The sequence below is a fragment of the Aythya fuligula genome, chromosome 3 (genome assembly GCF_009819795.1).
Source record: "Aythya fuligula isolate bAytFul2 chromosome 3, bAytFul2.pri, whole genome shotgun sequence".
Taxonomy (NCBI): Eukaryota; Metazoa; Chordata; class Aves; order Anseriformes; family Anatidae; genus Aythya; species Aythya fuligula.
This window is the reverse complement of record NC_045561.1, coordinates 71,569,705-71,593,255: the sequence shown is the minus strand read 5'-3', so window position 1 is coordinate 71,593,255 and position 23,551 is coordinate 71,569,705. Positions and strand designations below refer to the sequence as shown.

The window sequence follows — 23,551 nt, the reverse complement described above, 5'->3', positions numbered from 1 at the left end:
TTCTACAAAGGCAGGAAACAACTTTCCTTTTAATTTAGCATTAATGAGGCTCTGTTAGTATTTATCAGTTACCACAATATTGTGTTAAACAGGGAGAAATGACTTTTCCAACACATATTCTTTAGTTTCCACCTCAAATGTGGTGACAAGCCTCTTAAAACATATCACGGAGTAGGTGCTCTGTTTAGTTTGTTTGCTTTAAATAAAATGTATTTGCATTTGGATTAACTAAAAAAAAAAGAGAGACACTTGCTCAAGTAGCAAGTGGTAGTTTTCCATTTCCCATAAATATTATTTATTGTCAGAATAAATAAAAATCTCAGCACCTAAACCAGGACCGCTTGTCTTCTCTTTCAGTAAACTTGTGGGTATGTTTTCACGTTAGAGGACATAACCCAAGCTAGATGCATTAGCTCAGGCATGGTGCCATGCAGCATTGACATCCACCCATTCAGATAACAGAGAGCTCACATCTGTCTGGTTCAGAACACAGGCACAGAAAGCACATTCTCACAAGCCTGTTGGTATAGAAATATGTTTTCTTCTATGCAGAAAACTTTTCAGAATTTTGCTTTTCGTTCAAGCCTTGTATGCACTTAGCAGAGTCTCTTAGCAGACTGAGAACTAGATGTAACTATAGCTTATTTTGCTATTTTTCTATCTTCACTAAACAGTTTCTGCTGATGACTAAAGTAAGTTTCCTGTTTCCTCATCTTCTACTGTGCATGTAAAACAAATCAGTCACTCAAACTTCCTAGGATTTATTCTGCAAAATTTACAGAAAATAAAGTGTAATCTGGAGGGAAGAAAACCGCTCGTCTACTGTTTAAGTATTTTTAGTCACAAAAGAAAGAACTGAGATTTCCTTAAAGACAGTAAACTCTAAGCATATATCATTGTACCAAGTTTGTCACTATCTTAGGGTTAGGCAACTGGAATAGTAAGAATAGAAGAAAACATTGATTTGACTGAATATTAACACCTCCCTGGAGGTTACTGCGTAGTCTTGCTGTCGATAGACTCACACATAGTAGCTCCTGTTAAATAGGATGTGCTGTTATGAGGTTAGATTATATTTTAAAAGTAATTTTTGAAGTTAAAAGCTCCACTTGGGAGTTTCGACAAAAGGCATATGTTTAGAAAAACAGAAACAGATAGAACAAGGTTTCTAAGCTTCAGGTCGCAGATAATATAAAACAGCACTGCTTATTTCTTCATATTCAGCTGATAGGACCAACATAACCTCTACATTGTAAAACTGATAAAATACACTTTGAATGTAAATAAATGCTTTTACCTTACAAAAGAACTTGAAAGGAGTCCAACAAACCCTACTGCAGCTCCAATAACAGCAACTTTTCGACAACCAAACAGGTCTGTGAATATGCTGACTATTGGAGAACAGAAGAAGACCATTCCCATAGAAAGAGAGCTCACCCATGCTGCAGAATAGAAAAAGACAGTGTTTTAGAAGAACGAGTAATTAAAGCTTTCAGCTACTATTTGTTTTAATTCAGAAACATATCATGATACCTAAAACTGTATGTTTATATAGTTTTAAAAATACATTTACCTAACATGGTAAAAATTAAAAGCCTGACCAATTTACATGATCAAATGATTTAGACTTCATCAGTTGAAGAAATACAATTAACTACACAAATTATTATTGTTTTTCTTTATTATTTTTTTTCAACACAATTATTCCACCAGTGACTGAGCAAGTATTCAAGATGATGACTAGCCCATTAACGATAACTCCACGCCACGTTTATTCTGAAATATATAGTAATACATTTCACTTGATTTAATTCTATGCTTCAATGACTTTAAGCAGCTAGGTTTGCTGAAAAGTTTAACAAACTTTAATTGCATCGATCTAGATCCAGCTCCAGCTCTAAAAGTATTGTTTAAACTATAGTTGTTTGTTTATAAATAAATGAGTCTTTAGATCATTAAGACTCTGTTCAGGTGAGTACACTAAAGTTACAAAACACACTTTTGTGGCTGAATTTCGAGCATACCGACTCACGTGCTACAATATCTTCAAGTAACTTAGGTGGAAGAGTATTTGATTCATTTTAAATTAAAAATCAACTTCCTGCTTCATTTTATACGGGCATACAGAACTGCATCATTTACCAGCTAGCGTGTAATCATTCTCCCAAATGCGCATTAGTGATGTTACACTCAGTGGTGCTCCCAGGTCATAAAGGTAACCCATGCTGTTCTAACACAGTGTTTATAACAAGCATATAGAAGTGGGTAAACTTCCCCATCTATTTAGGGGAGGAAAAGCAGTGAAAAAAGCTTTTGATGCAAGATGCATTGAGAAAAAATATCTTAACTCCTTTCTGGAATAGGTTTAAATTTGTGTAATAGGTTTAAATTTGTGTTGGGATTTTGTTTAGAGTATCTTTGCTGAAGACAGTTAGATAAGCAACTGTGATTCAGTGATAAGGGTAAATAAGGCTGCCCAAAATCAGTAAGTATCCAAGAGACCTAAGGGACACTGTTTGGAAGCAGATATACTAATACCAAGATTTATAAGCTGCTGAAGTGCTGATGAGGCATATGCACTGATGAAGACCCCATTGTGCTATGCACTGAAAAAACACAGAGTAAAACAAACAAGCAAACAAAGAACCATTTCTTCAAAAGAGTTTACAATGTAAATGAAAGACAAAAGAGAACAGATGGCTAGAGACAAATAATGAGAGCACATGAAATAAAACCGTAATTTTAGTGCAAACAATGATCTCAATGAACTATGAACTGTTTGGGATAGTTTGTTTTTCTGTGTGTGAGCGTGTTGGTGGTTGTTCTTTTTTGGGGGTTTGTTTTGTTTTTTGAGGATGTGATAAATATTGTGGAGTTTCAAGGACCATTGTAGAGGCATTTTGTTGCCCAAAGCCCCATCCAGCTTGGCCTTGACCACCTGCAGGGATGGGGCACCCACAGCTTCTCTGGGCAGCCTGTGCCGGTGGGGCATGCCTGCCTCTGCCATCCAAGGCCAAGAGGACAGGCAGCTGGAGAAGTGGGCATGGCGAGGCCCACTGTCATCAGATCAGCAGCGGTCAGAGGAATGTCTGAAGCTCCTTTCTGCCTGCCTATGAGAGGCCAAAGGCAGCCGTGGCACCAGAGAAGCCCACCAGCGATTGCTGGCTGTGAGCATCCAATCTCACACGCATGGGTACACACGCCTCAATCCCCGCGACAAACCAGCTGAAGAAGCTGAGCAACTGGAAGAGTTCAAGAAGCCCGCATAAAGTCACAGCCTAAGTTACTTCAGAGCCCCACGTAAGCGTGCAGCAGCCCTATTTCCCAGTTAGCACAGGCTGTGTGGTTCGTGTAGCATTCTCCTTGGCTTAATCAAATATTTTATAGTACTTCTTAATGGCTTACAGAGCTAATAAAATTAGAATATAAAAGCCTGCAGTGAAAACATTCAGCTCAAATGACATTCAATTAGCAACATGCTGACTTTGTCTTTTCATGTTTCCTAATGAAAGAAACATGCCTTTATCACTTGATTTCCTCCTTATTACTGCAATGACAGGCTGGCCTAAAACAGAAGGGGGGTTGTGCAGATTTCCCACATAGCGTGCGGTAGAAAGGAAGGACACGGCCTTATTATGAATGCACTGTTTTTACATGGCAAGGTTTTGGTAGCCAGGGGGCTGCAGGGAAAGTTAATTCCATCCCTGCCAGACCCAGCACAACCTCCACAGCGGGTCCCTTTTGGAGCTGGCTCTGCTCTGACCTGGGGCAGCTGCTGGGCTCTGCTCACAGAGGCCACCCCTGCAGCCCCCTGCACCCAAGCCCTTGCCACGTAACCCGACGCACTGACGCATTTCACAACAGCACCACGACTGAATCCAGAAGCAGGAGTCCACGCTTTACCACTTACCCACCTACAGGAAACTGCAGCCCTCTCCTGCACAACTAACTAAAAAAAACCCTAAGATATCATAAGCAGAAGAGCACGTGTGAATAACTTATTTCCTTAAGGCAAGCAGGTCCTACTGCAGTATCTTGATGCTGTGAAGAAGTTGAAGGCCATATGCGATTTTCAATTTTTCTTTGCCCGAATAAGCTTTCAGGCATTCTTCCATTTCTTCCACTCAGTGTGAGAAAGGTACAAGTTGTAATTGTCTTCCGCATTTTAAAACATAAATTACAGTAACTGTCCCAAATAACTAATATGAAAAATTACAAATGCACAGCTTGCCAGGATTGCAAGAGTTCTCTAGAGCACTTATTACATACTAATTAAAACATTTTTCTTCCAGGCTATTGGCTGCTTTCCTGGCCACATGCTGGCTTTATTCCAAAGCTGTTAGTTCAGATAGTAATACAACACCTAAGTGCTCCGTGTAACTGCATTAACATTCATACACAAAGCATGTTGATTGCCGCAGAAGAAAAGCTATTCTTACTTCAGGAGGACTTAAGCCCTCCTTTAGGCACTGGAACTTAAGAATTAACTCCTCAAACCATGAAACTGCAAAACAACCAGTTATTGAGCTTCCTTAGAAAACAAAACAGAAGTTAGTTCTTACGTTAAAATATCAGACCATTTATATTGATATACCACGCCTATTGGTAGCAACACTATCAAAAAGTGTTTCTATGCCACTGAAAAAAATATATACGGTAACTAAAATTACACGAAGTAAAAATTACAGCTCCGTGTCCTTTTCTTATCAGTTCACTACAAATATAAATTATGCAGCTGTAATCTGAGTGCATGTTCGCACACTATTTGTGTTCAAAAGTCTACAGCTATAGTATATATACATGCAGCTATATACGCATACTCCACAAATATGCTGCCATTTTACTTTTCTTAATTATTTTTTTTTAAGTTTTTAAGTTGTTGTTGTTTTTGTTTGTTTGTTTTTTCTTTTTAAGTAAAAGCAAAAGTTTTTGGTTTTGTCTTGGTTTATTAATTTAAATGGCATGTCTTGCTTTAGCAATAAATGTAAGTAGCCAATATCTGACTGTTCCCAAAATCATCCCCATTGCTACAGCTGGATTACACAATACACACTGATGTCCCAAACTACATATCAAGCTGTCAGAAGTTTTAGTTCACTCTCTAGACACAAACACTAAGACTTAGAAGCCAACAGAAAATAAAGCATTAGTACCGTATCATGTTGAATGCTTTAACCTTGCTTTAACATAAATAAAGGCTACCCCTCCATAACATTCCTCTTTACACCAAAAGTTTTCTGTGCGTTACACTAAGTCTTATCAGTTTTATCCTCACAAATGCCTTTCAAGTGGTTGGCTTAATACACTAATAACACCGTTCATGCCCTAATGAACTTCAAGATTTTTTCTAAATATTTTCCCCCGAGAATTTTCTCGTTGAGACAGGGAACAAAAAGCTATTGTCTGGAAGAGAAGTGATGGGCGCAAACGAAGAGAAGAATATTTAAACTGAGGATTCAAAAGCAACTCTGAAACGTTTTGTTTCCCCACATTAAAAAAAAAAAAAATTAGACGTGTTTGTGTAGCTCATGCAGCAAACCAAGACAGCAGTATAATTACCCCACACAGGATAGCTGGGAGAACAATGTACTTGGCATTACACGCGCTAAGACGGAAGCACAGACCTTCGAAAGCGAGAGCGAGCTTTCTAGGCTTAATATCACAGATATTTGTGCAGATTGCCATGCACTAAGACCCACAGCTACACTGTTCTGAAATATCTGCAGAACAGCCTGGCCAACCATCCCCTACAATGCTGCTCGCTGTCAGGTGTGCTTCCTAAAAACCCCACCTCCCACTGTCCCCTTAGGTAACCAGCACAGTAGCTCGGGCTGTACGACACCGACGGCTGTCAGTACGGCCTGTAACGATGTTGGATAATGTAAAGTTCTCGTTTTAACTCAAAATGAGCAGAAAGCACAGAACCAGGGACAAACTGCTTCAGGCTCTAGAACTGAAACCAGGTCAGTCTCTAGATTTATGAGATGGAAATAAACACTTCTCTCACATACTAAAGGAAATATGTGAGATTCTTATTGTTTCAAGTACCCTAGAAAGTAGATTTCTAAGAAAAAATGTTTTGAAGTGAATGTGTAAAATAAGCAATATAGGACAAGCTATATGGGCAGCACACATTTAACAACTTTCACTGTCACACACTGAAAAGGTTTGCGTGGAAAAAAGTAATGTATTACAATGAAATTATAATACAGAGTTAACGTAACTGCTTAACTAATGGCACTTTGTAACTTCTGAATACACGGCTTTAATATTACTTAGGAGTGTCTTCCTTGTATTTTTATAAAAATACTTGAAGAAAAGGGAAAGACAATATTTACAACAGAAGTATGAAGGTTTTTACATTAAGTGATTAGCTGTGATTTATGCAAGAACGGGGACTCTCCCAGCCTCAAACCATTCACAGACGAAGAACTTCTTGAGCCAGTCTTGTCTTCTGTTTTGAAAATAATAATTTCTTTTTTTTTTTGCCCTCAGTGCATTCATTGGCATTCAAGTGAGACTTCTCTTACGAGAACTTCTATTTCTATCCTCTCCCAGAACACTTGTACACTTTCAGCACCCACATCACCTTACAGCAAACTACTCCGTAACTCAGTCTTCAGCTCTCATTAATAATTCCTTGCCTGCATAATCAAATTTACATGGTATTTATTTTAAGAATGAAGTAACTGCAATACTGTCTAGATCAGACTAGTTTAGCCTAGCACCCTGTTTCTGATCACCACAAAGTACGTAGACAAAGAACATGTAAAACAGGGCTAGCATACTGTAATACCTTTTCCTTTGCTGTGTCCTCCCAACAGCAATAAGCAGCTTAGAAACCTCGTAGAATCACGGAATTATTAGGGTTGGAAAAGCCCTCCAAGATCATCTGGTCCAACCATTCCCCTACCACCACCGTCACCCACAAACCATGTCCCCAAGCACCACATCCAGCCTTTCCCTGAACACCCCCAGGGACGGTGACTCCACCGCCTCCCTGGGCAACCCATTCCAACACCTGACTGCTCTTTCTGAGCAGAAATGTCTCCTCATTGCCAACCTGAACCTCCCCTGGTGCAACCTGAGGCCATTCCCTCTGGTCGTATCACTAGTTACCTGTGAGAAGAGGCTGACCCCAGCTCCCCACACTTTCCTTTCAGGTAGCTGTACAGAGCAATGAGGCCTCCCCTGAGCCTCCTCTTCTCCAGACTAAACACCCCCAGCTCCCTCAGCTGCTCCTCACAGGCCTTGTGCTCCAGGCCCCTCACCAGCTTCAGAGCCCTTCTCTGGACATGCTCCAGGGCCTCGATGTCCTTCTTGCAGTGAGGGGCCCAAATCCAAACACAGTACTCGGGGTGCGGCCTCACCAGAGCAGAATACAAGGGGTTTTCCAAAGCAGAAGGCTGCATCTAAACATTCCTCAAGAACATTTAGCTCTACCGATAGTGCTTTGGCTCCACTGCATTTTACTGTAATCAGTTACAGAACACGCTCAGGCACCAATTCTGGAGGAACGCTGTTTTAAGTCCTTGCTTCTTGAAAAAAAAAAAATAGGTGCTGAAGATCATGTTAATAAGCCTCAGCAGTTCCTCAGGAAAAATAAATAAATAAATAAATAAATAATCTTAGGTTCGAAATGTTAGGTCAGCCACCAATTCTTTGTATGTGGAACTTAGGAAAATGTAAAGACTCTTTCAAGTAAGAAAAAAAAAAAAAAAAGGGCAAAAGTGAAGGATCAGGATACTTTCCCTCCCCTCATCCCCCTCAGGAAATGGGAAGAAGTAGATGGCATCCTTGAATTTTAAGCCAAAGAGATCCTTACAGGCAGATCTCTAGAAACTATTATTAGCATTACAGATGTAAGCTTCATTATTATAAAACTACCAATCTCCCTCCTACTGATGCAGTTTTTCCATCAGAATTGTTTTCTTCCTATTGCACGTACCCAGAAGCACAGGGTTACCCTCTGCCTAAGGCACTCCAGACACATCCTCTTTTCCCCATTAACTAATTAATTAATTTTTTTTTTTCCTCCAGGGAAAAGCTAGTAATTTGTAAAAGGTGGAACTGTTCAAGAGCTGTTAGCTAGTGACAGTCCCACAGAACCATCAGAATATCCTCGCATGCCCACGGAGCCCCTGTAGGTCAGCCCCCCAGAAGTTGCCAGCCCTATTTTTAACCAGCCTGTCGCTAGCCAGAGATGTCAAATGACTTGCACCACATTCCCCGCTGACACGAGCTCACGAAAACTGTCTGACAGCTCAGGAGCTTCTCGTGAATTCTGATGAATTGAGAGTACCCCCATGTTCCTATCACTGGGGGCACAGTGGAGAGAACTACTGAATTTCCACCCAGTTATTCCCATTGCTGAGCAGCCCCTAGATCACAGAACGTATGTCAGTAGACAAAGGACAAGGGAATTTGAAATTATGCAGTATGGTGACACATACATATATATATATATATCCATACACATACATGACATCTAGAATCCCCACTGTCATAAAGCGAGTGCACTGCTTGCTCTACTCAAAAAGACTGCTGGTCCCATTTAGAGCAAGTATGTGTTTAAGGTCTAAAAATAAATTTATGACATAATGCTGCCACAGGAAGTTTCCTATACTCTGAACTCAGGTTACACTGCAGATATCTGAGGTAGGCTCTCCCTTAAAGCAACGCTATCCAAAATATGAGCCCTGATTTAAAGGAAAATTTTATTATATTCAGGGCAAAGAAATTGTAGTGCAAGGAAATAGCTTCGGTGTCCCCAAAATAAGTTATCTTGAACAGTCTTTAAGAATCAGAGTGATCTATAAATCTGATCAGATTTCCACAACACAAAGAGATCATGGCTAATACATAAACACTGATGAACCAGGCATGAGTTGAAATACCTCAGAGGAATACAACGCATTGCTTTTTCCCCTATCCTCCTTTCTCTTGTCCTTTGTGAGCCAGTCAGTTATTAAATAACCTTATTACTGAAAGATGTTGGGAACTACAATGAATCAGAAACCAAGAACTATATGTGACCCACTGGATCCCAATAAAAAGATCTCTGTTTCCATAACCAAGCTGTATGCTATCACAGCATTAAGTCATGAACAGACCACAAAAATCAGTTTAATCTGAATGAAAAGACTGAACTCAGCAGACTAGAAATAGCCGTAAGGTTTACTATGTTTATGCACAGCATCTCTTCAGCACGCCCTGTGACTGCCCAAAATGCTACTTCAGATTTCAACGTGCCGTTTTGATCTTCGTGCAACAGGGTGGAAAGAAGTATAAGCTTGCCTGTAGGTTGTGAAAGTAGCAGAATAAGTTTATATAATATGAGTAAGAACCTATATATTACAAACATTATATTAAAATCAGAATATAGACTGATTTCTTCTAAGGATTTATACACTGTGTGTTCTCTTTACATCATGTGTGGAAAAACTTTAAAGACCACCAAGTGCCAAAAGAGATTTGTGTATATCATCAACACAGTGATCTTCCCCAAGCTTGCCATTTACAAAAGCAGGACTAGACTAGTCTCACCCTCTGGCTTCAGAAGTAACGACAAGATTAGAATTTCTACTGAGATCAAGTCAGATAAGACTGCGAGCATAAGCTGCAGGAAAAGAGAAAGAAATCAGAAAAATGGGTGAAATCAGAAAAAAACACAGTGATGAAACAGCTAGATGCAGTGACAGTGGATAACTGACAGCTTCACAATTTATTCTTGCTAAAATAACACAGGCTTAGGCAGTTTTGAGGTTGTTTTGTTTTTTGCTTTTTTTTTTTTCTTGTTGCTCCCCACCCTTATCACATAAACAAATCAGATAGTCCTGCTGAATCCAAAGCAAACATCATAGGAAACTAATCGTGGTGTTTTCTTCAAGCTATATGACACCAAATAAGACTCTAAAATGGTTAAAGAAAGATGTCCTTACAGCCAAACAACTTTTACTGCTAGAACTTCAGAGCTTCTATAAAACTGGCAACGTTAAAGTAAAATAAAGAAATATTTAAGTTAATAAGAACTCGAAAGACAAAAGCTCAAAAATAAAAAATGCACTGTTAGTCAAATTCTGCTAGTAGAGATTACAAACAAAAGCCTTCAGGAACCTTTTAAAAAAGGCTGAAGTCAATCATTAACAGAAAAACGTACGCGTTCGGATTTCATGGCAAACTGAGCTTGACCTTTGACACTTAATGAAGTCTGAAAATGCTGTGGTAGGAAGAATAAACAAGGAACAGATCGATAAGAAATGGCTGTAATCACTTGTTTTTCCTTTCAGAAGTCATACAAGAATGTTTTCTGCTGACTGAGACAGTTCTTAAAGCACAACATAATCATATTTTTAATTAATGACCTGAAAAACTGGAGTTCCGTTTCAGATTCCCAGGCATGCTTTCATCTTTCCTTCCCTCTCTCCCCCACCCCAAATTAGCACAGTTTTTTTTTTTTTCCTTTCTCTAAATACCAAACAGATTAACACCAAGAATCACGTTCTGTTTTGATTTCGGTTCTCTGCATAACAAAGTGTTAGCTCCTCAATTCAAAGATGACAGCCCGATTTGCCAGAAGGGTTTAATGTTAACTGCTGTCACAACCAAGTTGCACACACATATCCAGAACACATCTGCAACCAAACACAGCAGGCAATGCTCTTGTGTTTTAGAGTTGCACCGTGGATTATGTAACAAGACCCAAATTTTAAAGTTCTCAATGAAGCTACCAGTCTTTTTCCTTTCCCCCCACCTCACTTAGATTGGGCAAGGACCTGCAAGTCAAAATTTGTCTTTTAAATGATGCAAGCCCATGGCACCTCTACAGCACCAAGTCCTTGTGAGACCATGATGAAGATTAAAAGACACAATAATAATAATAATTTAAATTAAAAAAAAAAAAAAAAAAAAAAAAACACATTTCACAGCTAAATTTGGTATACTATTTGCAGTCCAGGACAGTAGTTTACTATCAAGCAGCTCACAAATTCATTCTAACTTTTCACATGCAAAGAGCCTTCTGAACCCATCACAGTTGGCTAAGAGACCCCATCACACGTCAGTAACTTGGTGAGCATCCCCAAACCCCACTATAACAGCACGTGTTCCCTGAGTACACTAATGTATGCCCCCCCCCCATTATGTTCTATAGGTCTCTCTTTAAAATCAGACTTAATTTAGGCCTTAAATCCATACCTTCAAGGCTCTATTTGTTTCTATTCATATAGGAACAAAACTGTCAATTGTGAAACAGAATGTTTCAACCCAAGAAAATGTATTTAGTATTACAAGTACAATTACAACTGGACTATTTTCAGATGACTGTGTAAAAATTAAATATTTTCATAGGCTAAAAAAGGGATTTATATGCATCACATTTTCCCTCCGCATCTTCACTTCTCTTCCCTTCAAATACTGAAAACAGTAAAATAACAGAGGCACTGTCTTTTTTTTGCAACACAAATGCATTAAAATGTTGTCTCTTTCAGAAGATTAATAGGAAGAGGGAATCATTTGCATAGAGAGCGTGATAAAAGCAAATACAAGATAAGCATACACGACAGTAATTCTCTGTGTCAGCACGTGCCCTTTTTATCAGCTACACGCACCTGTGACTCAGCTTGTGCCCTCTGTAACCCTTGTAACCAAGTGAACCAGCCACTAACTCTTGACCTTGTGCCTCTGTATCATCTCCATCCAAAACTGTCAAGCCTGCCAGTATTATTAACTGGGATATTAAACTGCTTCTCGTTAACTTTATGTCCAAATCCTTGTGCAGTCACCTTCTTTCTAGTGACCCAAATGCTGTACATCCAGAAAACCTGAACGAATGGCCAGTTTGCACAAACTATACAGATACACAGCACAACTCACAACCCTGATCCATGTGACTCACTGCATATGTAGCATTTCACATCTGCGACTCACTTAAGCCTGTGACAGAGCTAGGACCTAGGAGCTACAGCTTTCTGAAGTGCTGGTTTGCAGGTTTGGAGTTTTCATCTGTCCCATCTAGTCTAATATCCGGACTGAAAAAGCAAAAGGTTATGCACATTTTTATCCAAAAAAAAAACCTTCATTTTTTCAAAGTCATTTTCACACAACTTCAGCATTTCATCCTCAGCATTAGCTAATTCCATAGCAAAATATAGCAACTTCATTTAAAATACACACAAATGGGCAAGTAATTCAACTACACTAGTTTTAAAAATTTAAGAAAGCAATTATTTTTTTGAACTAAAATTCTATTTGCTTAACATAGAAAGTAAATTTTATTCTACAACATTTGTTACATATATAGGTACTTCTAGGCACCACAGGTGGTCTCCTTTATCATGCTATGGTGCTCTACAAAACTAATAAGGTTATGCTTGAAAGACATCCAACCAGTTCTAAAAATACTGAGTATGCTTCTAAATAAATTAAGTATTTCCAAAATTTTATATAGGAAAAATCTAGTTTTAAAAATAATGGAGTAGTAAAGTATGTTTTACATAGAAAACAAAAAGCAGATATAAACAACGGTATTTGGAACAAATTTGTTGTTTAACTCAAGAAACATCTTTCTATTTCAACAGTATTTCTAATTATTATTCTTTTACTTGGGATCTACCTTTTAATGATCCTTTGCCAAAACCATGATACCTGCTCTTAAAAATCAAAGTCAGGGTTATGGTAAGCAGCTACAACTTTCTGAAGATTCTTTTAAAGAACTAAAATTTCTGCTTGATAAGAATCCCGCTTATCTTAAAAACAAAATCAATGGATTTACTCAATATTTTGAGGTATTCTGAAAAATATCTCAAGTGCAAAGCTCTTATTTATAAAATATGTACAACAGCAGCAAGCTGTAAGCCAATCATACTGCTGGTTCATTTCCTCCCCCATTTTTCACCAATGCCTTTCGCTCTTCAGGCTTCTGGGTTGCCGCATTAAAAAGACTCTTTGTACCCGACATAAGCAAACAGACACAGGCACACACTGTCTAGCATGATTTTTTTCTCTGAAGTCCTGGATTAAAACACTGTTTATTGCTTCTTTAAGACATAAAAGTCTTTCTGCACTGTAATATTTGGTCAAGACAACTGTTGTAATCAGTCATCTCCTTGAAGATCCAATGAGGGTTGAATGACCTCAGGGAGTTTCAGTGCTTTACTCCCTAGCCTTTCACTAGAGAATTCTTATCTTTATTTGCTGAGATGAAGCCTACATCCACCACTCTACAGAGCAGTTGCAATAGCCTTGCTTAAGCTGTGCAAATCTGAAACGCTCTTCCCTGAAGTGACTCAGCTATTTTTGTTGTGTCAATGGCAAGAACTGGGAATATAATCAGCAGAGAGTTTTTCCAGGTTTTATTGCAGAATAGTATGTCATAGAATAAACAGTCATTAGAAAAGAAAAAAGAAAAAAGAAAAAAGAAAAAAAAAAACACTTTGAAGTCTTTCTGCTGAAAGATCAATCTCCATCCACTGCATTCTAATTTCTCAGAAGTGAGCATTTTTAGTTCACTTTCATCAGCTTACAATCTAAGCAATGAGTAGCTTGCCTACTAGCAAATCCACAACCATACTTTAATGTTATTTCCAGAGCACTAGATTCCAGCACACTAGAATTACACCAACAATTTGCCATCTTTGCAGTCAGAACTTAACTCCAAATGAATGAGTGAATAGGAAATCAGAATTTCTTATTTCTGAGTTTAAGGGGAAGGAAAGGACTAAAATATCACTGCTGATCTTAGCAGGTGTCAGATTGTGAACTCTTTCTCTTTGTGTACAGAGTTGGGTTATGTGATAAGTTATCATCTGCACACCCATCAAAGGGACAACAGCAGGAGGGGGAGCCCAAATTATACCTTGGCAAATACCAGTCCCACCACAGAAAGTAGTGAGCCCATCTCCACATTATCTCAGCAGCTGCTGTACAATACATCAGTCGAAGCATCCAAAAAGAAACAAGATAGCAAATATCTAAACTTTTATGTATAAACAGTGGACAGTGAACTTTGTGATCCCTAATCAGAAATATGGAAAATTGGTGCATATAACTTCACCTTGATCACAAGAAAATGGTGTAAACTGGCATTAGGCAAAATTACTGATTTTTTTTTTTTCTCAAGAAAGGTACAATTAGGTGCCTGCTTTTTTCTCAGCAGGCACAATCAAAAGGCAAATTCAAAAACCACATACCAATAGTATGCCTGTCTCTGAGTACAGTTTGGAAGAACTTTCAGGTAAGACTGCAAATAAAAAATTTAGTCTAATAGACTACACAAGTGATTAACTTGTATAACTTGTGTCCCAAGGCTCTGGGATCCCAGGTGCCCTGGGTTGGAGGACCATGACTGCAGAAACAATACACTCCCAGGAACCTCAAACTTAGTGGGATTTGCTGCTCACCTAGATATAGCCTATAAGTCTACAGGACCCAAAGGGATTCATCCCAGAATACTCAGAGAGCTCACTATTGTCATCATGACAACTGTCAATTATTTCTCAACCATCTGAGGACTCTGAAAAGGTCCCATTTGACTGGAAGCTGGCAAACACCATTCCAGTTTTCAAGAATGGCAAGAAAGATGACCTTGGTAGTGGTCTATGGTCTCGCTTCAGTGCCTGGTAAAATTATGGAGAAAAATATTCTGTGAGTTATTGAAAAACATCTGAAGGTCATTGGTCACAGCCAAGATGGGCTCACAAGGGGAAATTCCTGCTTAACCAACTTAATTTTCTTTGATGAGAAGGTCACCCATCTAGTTGATCATGAAAAGCTAGTTTATGTAATCTTTTTGGATTTCCATGAAGCTTTCAACAGTTTCTCAAAGTATGCTTCTAGACAAAATGTCCAGCATACACCTAGACAAATATATAGTAGAATGGGTGAACAATGGGCTGATGGGTGAGGCTCAGAGGATTATAGTAAATGGGGTCACATCAGACTGGTGGCCAGTCACTAGTGGGGTTCCCCAGGGATCCATTTTGGTGCCAGCTCTCTTTAATGCTTTCATAAATGATCTGGATGCAGGACTTGAATGCATATTGAGTTTGAAGATGATACCAAATTAGGAGGAGCTGTTGACTCCCTCAAGGGCAGAGAGGCCTTGCAGAGAGATCTGGACAAATTAGAGAGATGGGCAATCAATGACCATGTGAAGTTCAATAACAGCAACAGACGGATTCTGCACCTGGGACAGGGCAACCCTGACTGTATGTGCAGAATGTGGGACAAGAGGCTGGAGAGCAGCCCTGCAGAAAGGGAGCTGGAGTTCTTGTTAACAGCACGTTGAACCCTACAGCATGCCCTGGCAGCAAGGAGAGTCAACCATACTCTGAGGGGCATCAGGGACAGCACTGCCAGCTGGTCGAGAGAAAGGATTGCCCTGCTCTGCTCTGGTGTGACCTCACCTTGAGCACTGTGTGCAGTTCTGGGTATCACTATATAAGAAGGACATAAAACTACTAGACAGTGTCCAGAGGAGGGCTACAAAGAGGGTGAAGGGTCTGGATATGAAGACGTATGAGGAGCAGCTGAGGTGCCTTGGTGTGCTCAGCCCCGAGCAGACCAGGCCGAGGGGAGGCCTCATGGCGGCCTGCAGCTCCCTCACGAGGGGAGCGGAGGGGCAGGCGCTGAGCTCTGCTCTCTGGGGACAGCGACAGGACCCAAGGGGACGGCATGGAGCTGGGACAGGGGAGGGTCAGGCTGGGGGTTAGGGAAAGGGTCTGCACCCAGAGGGTGGTCGGGCACTGGGACAGGCTCCCCAAAAAGAGATAGAATCGAGAGGAATAACAACCACCCCACTCAGTCCCGTGGCACTCCATCACCAGAAGGTGGCTGCTCTTTGGATATGTTCTTCATGGCAAGAAGGTCCCCTGTGTAAGGCATGAGTCAGCCCATGAGTAGAAACCAATCAGGAGCCTAAGGCACAGAGAAACTGCGAAGCATTGGGCAAGTTGATAGGATTTGGAGAGGGAGAAATCTGCATGCATGAACAAGACAGTCTGAAATACCAAGAATAAGAAAAGGATTAGACTGATAAGCCCAAAGAGCTAAAACTGTGACAGCAAAATCCCAGGTTTTCTCTGGCACTGGCAAGATGGAAAAGGAAGATATCAGACAGTAGGTCTGATAAACATACTTTGGTGGTTTACATGGTAATACCAGATTAGGAGCTGCTGGTATGAAACTGATGGGTATCTGCCACTGCTGTTTTATAAAAACTTAAAGAAATTCTGTGATAAAAAGATTAAGGCTGATAGGATTGGACAATGCCTTGAGAATGCCTGAGTGTGGAAGCTCCAGAAAGAATGTGAGAATGGCCTTAAGCACATTATGCACTGATGATACCTAGATAAACAGATCAAAGGACACAGTAGGTCTACATACCAGCTCCCCAAAGTACACAAGCTGGTAAAAACAAGGACCACATTTACACTAAAACAAAGGACAAACCATAGACTTAAATTGTTGAGATGACAGCACAACAGCACTGGGGCTGTAAAACAGCCAACAGGAGACAAAAGCCAGTTAATGACTCACAGAGGTGGAATAGGACAGATCCTCACCATTAACAGCTCCTGGGGTACAAAAACCACATCCAAATTTAGCATACAGCTGCTGACCTTAGAACCACCCAGAAGACAAATATTTGATAGCATCTCTCATCCCTCACTTCATTCCAAGGATATCTGGCCAGACCACTTTGACACATGCAGCTGTGTGGCCTGCCTGCTACTTGTAGACACGTGGTGTGATGCTCCTCAGTATGTGGGTATGACTGTGTGAGTGTAGGAAAATAGTCTGGTTTGGTTTTGTTTTTAATTTAAAAAGTCACCTCCCCATCCTCTAAGGGATCACAATGAGCTTTGCTACATTATGTGCTACAGAAATTCCGTGGGAGTAATGGGATAGATAAGAGAAGTAAAAGTGATACCACAGCAAAGGGGATAATCCACACCATTTATCCACTTTAATCCAGGCGTTAAGGAATCACACACTCTAAACTTAGTACAAACCATTTTATTTCTGACTCAAGATTCCCCACTATTTGGCTGTGAAGAAGATTTGGTTGCAGGAAAAATTGCTGCTTTCCTTAATAGCACGTAACACTAGTCTGTTGTGGTTAAAAAAAAATAGGACGATTTAAATGTCAAACCACTTCAAATTCAACATTCTCTTATGGCTCCAATTTAATTATTTTTCACCCTGAGTACTCCTGGCTTACAAACCTCACAACTTGAAGACCAATTCAAGACAACTACCAATACAATCATGTAGCATTTTAAAACACTCTAACTTTTAAGTGGTGTCTTCTGCTTCAGCTAGAGAAAGCAACATCCCTCGCAACTTGCATCCTTCGGTCAATTTTTAGGATTACATGGTTAACCCAACGAAAGCAGCTAAAAAAGAGGAAGACTCGTTAGAAAACAAGTGAAAATAAAAACAAGGTAAAAGTTATTAAAAATGGGAAAACAATTAGGACAAGAATGTGATCTAATAAATTATTCTGCATGAATAATTATCATCTTATCAAAATTCACACTGTTCATGAAGCTCGCAGCTGGAAACAGCAGGGATATTTCAGGTCAAGAAAGAGGTTCTTTGGCAAAAACTACACAAAGAAATTACTACACAAAGAAATTTGCACAGCTCCTGCCAACACCATGCTTAGCTTGAGGCAATGCTATTACTCTCAGGAGCTCTGAAGTGACTTTTTTCCTCCCCATCCTTACCAAGATATCCAGTAATGATAAAGTTATCCAGTAATGAAAAACTATTCCAGTAATGCTACAACCAGATTACTCTGAAGTATTTATCACAGACTAAATATGAGAAATTACATAAGCTTGAAAATAAAAATTCTCAAACCCACAAAGTTAATGAGTGTTTATCTTCCTTTGGCAAATGAAACTAGAGACAGCCCCTTAGAAATCAGAGGTCAAATTCATTGAAGCTTCTCATACTCCAGAGAAGTATGAGAATATGAGAGTATACTGTCAAAGAGATCAGCCTCTTCTTTCTTTATAAGTCTGCAAGGAAGACAAGAGTATCTTCCTCCCTTAACCCCACCACCCCTTCCAGCCAAAGGATATCTCCACGTAACCTAGCCCAGACAAAAAAAAGCCGTACACTTCAAGACAGGCGACCATAAGTAGTAGATTTCCTCCAAATCTGAGCTAAAAATGCTTCTAGGTGCAGGCTGGTAGGAGTTTCATGAAGGATAATTATTCTTTCCAGAGTTTTAATAAAGCCAGATAAAATAAGTTTTATTAAAAAAAAAAAAGCAATAGAGGAAAAACTTATTTGTGTTTCAGAAAAATACATCACATCTTTACCATGCAGAAGTGGTATTAAGAATTGTTTTAGAAACTAATCCTTCCAGATGAAAAAAGGCATTTCAGTAAATAATTTGAGAAGTCATGTGTTAAGCAAGTTTTCTGCATTTTAAGAAACTAGAATAAGACTTAAAAGCAAAAATTACCTTGTTCTTTCTTGTACTTCTCCGACAAGCTTTCTTTGTTCTTCTTCTTTCAGAAGGATTCTTTTCTCTCCCTCATCTAATTTTTATTCTTCCTTCACCATAGTAAACTCACCTCCTCTGATGAAAGGACTCTTTAAAGCAGATAAATATCATGAGCTTTTGAATATCTAAAAGATATTTAAATATGTATCATGCATCAATCATGAGTTGTGATTAAACTTTTTTTGAATAAAAATATTTAAGTGTTTAGGTATCTCCAGTCATCGAGAATTATTTGGATATACTAAAGTAAATATCCCATTTAAAATTGATCTAGTATTAATTGTTGTTTTTTTTTTTTTTTCCCAGCTATCAAAAGGATTCATCCATCCATCACAAAAGCTTCTTATAAAAACAAATTTTCCATAAGATTAGAGAAAAAGCTTTCTGAAGTATTAACTGGCTTAACAAGAAGAGGTCACATTAGCATACAGGGAGCAGTTACCAGCAACATCCAGAAAATGCGAGTCCCCTTGCTGTTTGGTATATTAACAACTCAAGGCTAAAGTGACAGAACTCCTCACTTTGGAACAGAAAATTCAGGTGATCACAGTAAGATGTTTATTTTATTTGACATATACATGCACGCCACACACAGAATGGATATGAGTAAATATTAACTTGCATTTATTTCTCATAAAGCATACAAATGGCTTGGGACTCACAGAGTTATCAGAAAGCACATTTAGGAGGCAAGAAAATATAGTGTGTAGAGAAACATTTCAGCTGTGTATCCAATACAAATGAGTGTTCTGAAGTCCAAAACGTATTAAGTGTCTTTGAAAAAAAAAAAAAAGAAATCAATTGATATAGGGTGGGCTTCTCTGTCTTGCCAAGTCCTAAAACTGAAAAGGGAAGAAAGCATACAACAGGAAGAAATACTTTTTAAGCTTCCTAAGTATCTCTTACTTACTGGTATTGGATAAAGAACACTGGCTTACATCAATTTTAAGTGTGATCTATTATTTTCATGTTATTCTTTTTGCTTGTGCATGATCCAGTCACAATGTGTAGCATTATAGTCTTTCAGTGCTGTGTACCAGTAAAGCCATACACCTTGTTTTACAAGAGAGAATGCACATGAAAAGAAAGACTTTGCACTCACTGAGTTGGGACATCAATATATTGGAAGGAGTGAACGACATGCTGAAGGACAGGGCTGCTGTGAGCAGGAACCTTAATAGGCTGAGAAACAAGCCAAGAGGAACAATGAGTTTAAAGGCAGAAGTAAAGTCCTGCTCCTGGGGAAAAAAAAAAAAAAAAAAAAAAAAAAAAAAACAGGAACCAGTATGGGCTGCAAGCAGATTGTTTGGAAATCAGACTTGCAAAAAGAGATGGAGGGAACTTCATAGGCATGAGTTGAATCTGATTCAGCAGTCTGGCTTTCAGGAAAAAAAAAAGTTCTGCATTAGCTCAAGCAATGCCAGGAGGTTGAGGGAAGTGGGCATGCTTCTTTCATAGGGCTGCAAATGGACTTGTGATGGGTTTTCTACTTCCTAGAACGAAAAAAGACTGTAACATATTGGAGAGAGTGCAGCAGAAGGCCACCAACACAACCAGGGACTGGGCCATTTGGTATATGAAGAAAGGCTGGGAGAACTGAGTTTTGTTCATCCTTGCAATGATTTACCTAAGGTTGTAGGCAGCAGTAATATCTGCACTGCTTACAACTACCTAAAGGATATAGAGAAAACAGAAGGATAGAGAGAAAACAGAACCAGACTCTTTTCCAGGGAGCACAGCGAAAGGCCGAGAGGCAGGAGACATGACAGAACATGGGATTTTTCACCAGGAGGGAGGTCAGACACTGGAATGTGCTGCCCAGAGCAACAGTGGAACCTCTGCAAACTTGACTGGACGAGGCCCCGAGGGATCTGACCTGACTGGACTTGCTCTCTGAGCTGGGGGTTGAACAAGATGGTCTCCAGAGACCCTATCCAGGCTTAATTATCCTCTGATTCTATGAACACAGACGCCAGCAAAAGACTGAGTGAAACAGGACTATTTCCTCTAAGATGAGCTGCCAGGACACTTGCAAGGAAAGATCATAGATCTTTCTGGCAATTAGCTGGAGGCTCCATGCAAGCACAGCATTATAAATCGAGTTAGTGGAATGTTTCCATGCAGTGAGACTCTTCTCCATAGCTACCAAATACAAACAAAAACAACCGTGTTTTGTGACATTTCAGTGATGATTGAAACATTCTATAGTTCACTCCCAAGTGGCTCAAGCTGATAACTAAACAAAACACTGATTTTAATCATCTAATCTGCCAGCAAATTACATACTTGATTTACATATTTCCATCAGAAGCTTCTGGTTCTCTGTGGATGAGTTCTCATACCACTGAAAATGCTAACTTGAAAACAAAAAGTTTAACTCAATTATACAAAAAAAATTTATAATCGGGTTTAAAACCATTTGTTTCTCAACCACAGTCATGCCACCAGGCACACTGGTAGAATTTAACCACTCATTAATCACAACAATTCAAGGCCCTTCAAAAAAAACAGCAAACCGCATGGTCAGGGATGGACATGGCCACTAAACATTACCAAATCTCATTATGATTCGGTGTTCTCAGTTTGCATTCAAAAGTTAAACTCTGGATGAGAACAGGTTTTGTCTCAAACATTTTAACACAGAAGGATGTGGAAGCCTCAGAGCACAGGAATGCAAGTTCTTCCCAGGAATCTGACTTCTGTCCTGCACGGTAATATAAGAGTTGTGGAATTAGTATTGATTTATTAATAATATGAACAGTTGCATGAAAGGAGTTCTTGATTTTTAAAATTTGATAGAATTCCTAGTCTCTAAACAAAAACCTAGAACATATTAAAAGGCAAAACATCCATCCAATACACCAGCAGGAAGTTATGATAGCTATGGTAAAGATGAATCAACAAACTGTTCTAACAGTTTGTGTACCCAATAAAACTTCACCCTTGTAACTACAGAAAGAACTCGGAAAGCAAAGCCCAGCATCAACAAGAACAGCAGACTCATTTATACTGTGCCATGTTTAATTTCATTTGTGAACTTCAGTGCATTCTGACAATGAAAGTAATTATTTTATACCAAAGACTGCAATTTCAGGATCTACATTTATACCCATGGTGCTAAACAATTGCTCTATTCTACCATAAAAGTATTTTTGCTTATTAAAAGCCAAAACACACAAAACTCTTAAATTCTATACATAAGTTCCTATGTGTACAGCAACTTTGTGTAATTCAGAAGTTGAGCCATCTTGTTTTATAGCCACCAGAATTATTCTTACACGTGCACAAGAAAGGTATAAAGCAATTCCATCTCCAAGTTCCCTTGGTCAGCAAAAAAAATAGCAATAAAAAGATACTAGGAAATACCAAATCAAACAAGTTCCTACTAGCAGTGGTCTATGAAAGACAAGTGTTAAACCACTTATAAACCCAAGGAAAATATGGGGGGCATTTTCTTTTTTTTGCACGTGACAACTGCATGTATATGGTGCAGGTGAGCCATAGATTTAAAAACACATGAAGTGGACAAAATCCACAGGAATGTCTACTCCAGTCAGTCTTGAATTAGGTTAATTTTTATGAATCAATGATGCTAACCAATATTAACATCAAAATTTGTATCTGCAATGGCAAATACCATGCCTGACCTCTTAATGATCGAGTTTCCACTGTCTACAGGTTTTATGAAGGTAACACCAGAGATGTGTCATGGCAGAAACAGGAATCTGAAAACAGGGGGCTGTATTTGACTCTGCTTTTACACCTTCCTAGAAATGTCTGTGCGTGTATTCAGAAACAGAAGTCCCTGTGTGCAAGAAGCAGTTTTGTTTGTGTATTCCAAATAAAGACATTATGTACTTACAGCTAGTATCTGCAACACACAACCCTGCATACTTTGTCTGTATCAAGCTGTGGATCCTTGACTCTCGAGGAGTGCTCCCGAAGCCTCTGTGCCCTCTTCTGCTCACCACAAGCACTCTCAGTAGCCTTTGGGAGGCATGCGGGGCCATTAGCACCCTTTGCTCCCGGGGAGGGGAGTGCAAGTGCCTGCTATAATATGCCTCAGGAGAGACAAATATGCACAGCACACTAAGAAAGAGAGAGTGTGTGTAACTAAAAACAGCTGTAACACCCATCCACCCAGCTGAGGGTCTGAGCATGGCTGGGTCTAAGGAAAAGTGGTTTTAAAAGCACAGCCAGACCAGTTGAGGTCTCAGCTGGACTGCATTTAGGATTGTGGAGGGTATAGCCCTTAGGGGTAAAAGAAGCATTTGTTGTTAACTGGTTAAAATTGTTTGCACATCAAGAAGTCTTGTGAATATTGAATGATTTTCCTCCTACTATTCATAATGGGGCTTGGAAAATGAACTTACAGCAACACTAGCATGAAATTCTGCAACAACTCAAAATGGAAGTAAAGCATGACTTACTGGGATCACTTTGTACACTGTTATTAATATTCTGGAAGGACATGTTAAGTCTGTTATATCCTGATACTTTGACAGTAATTAAAATAAGTGAAAGGAGATCAAATAAAACTGAATTCTCCAAATTGAGGAAGTCTCAAGCAGAGATCCCACAATGAAAAGGCTGTCTACAGGAAAGACGTAGAGTTCTCATTAACAGGCAGAAACATACTGCATGGGACAATTACTTCCAGAGTATTTAATCTGAGTTAACCAGGATGTTGTCATCCCTTTGCCAGAATCCCTGTGGAATTTTAATCAAAGATGTAATGTAATAGAAATCCTAATATACAAAATGTAATAAAATCAGAAGGAACATATCGTATCATTTGAAAAGATCAACAGCAAAATAGCAATTCGACAGAGGCAAATACAGATTTCTATAGCCCTGCTCCCCCCCCCCCCCGAAAAAAAAAAAAAAGCATAAGATTTCTATAACAATAATCTAGAGACAGAAAATACTCATCGGGTTGGAAAGATCCAGGAAGCACTTAAATTACTCTTCAATTATCCTGCAAATATCCTTAACTTTTAATAATGAGTCAGCAGGAAGACCTGATAAGAG

General features: G+C 39.2%; 1 protein-coding gene across 1 annotated transcript in view; it reads right to left on the bottom strand.

Moving 5' to 3' along the window:
• Positions 1-23,551, bottom strand: part of SLC16A10 (solute carrier family 16 member 10) — a 62,517-nt gene that overhangs the window by 26,414 nt on the left and 12,552 nt on the right. The window contains exon 2 of the mRNA XM_032184895.1: positions 1,298-1,442. Coding sequence (XP_032040786.1) covers positions 1,298-1,442 — 145 coding nt within the window. The remainder of the gene's footprint in view (positions 1-1,297; positions 1,443-23,551) is intronic.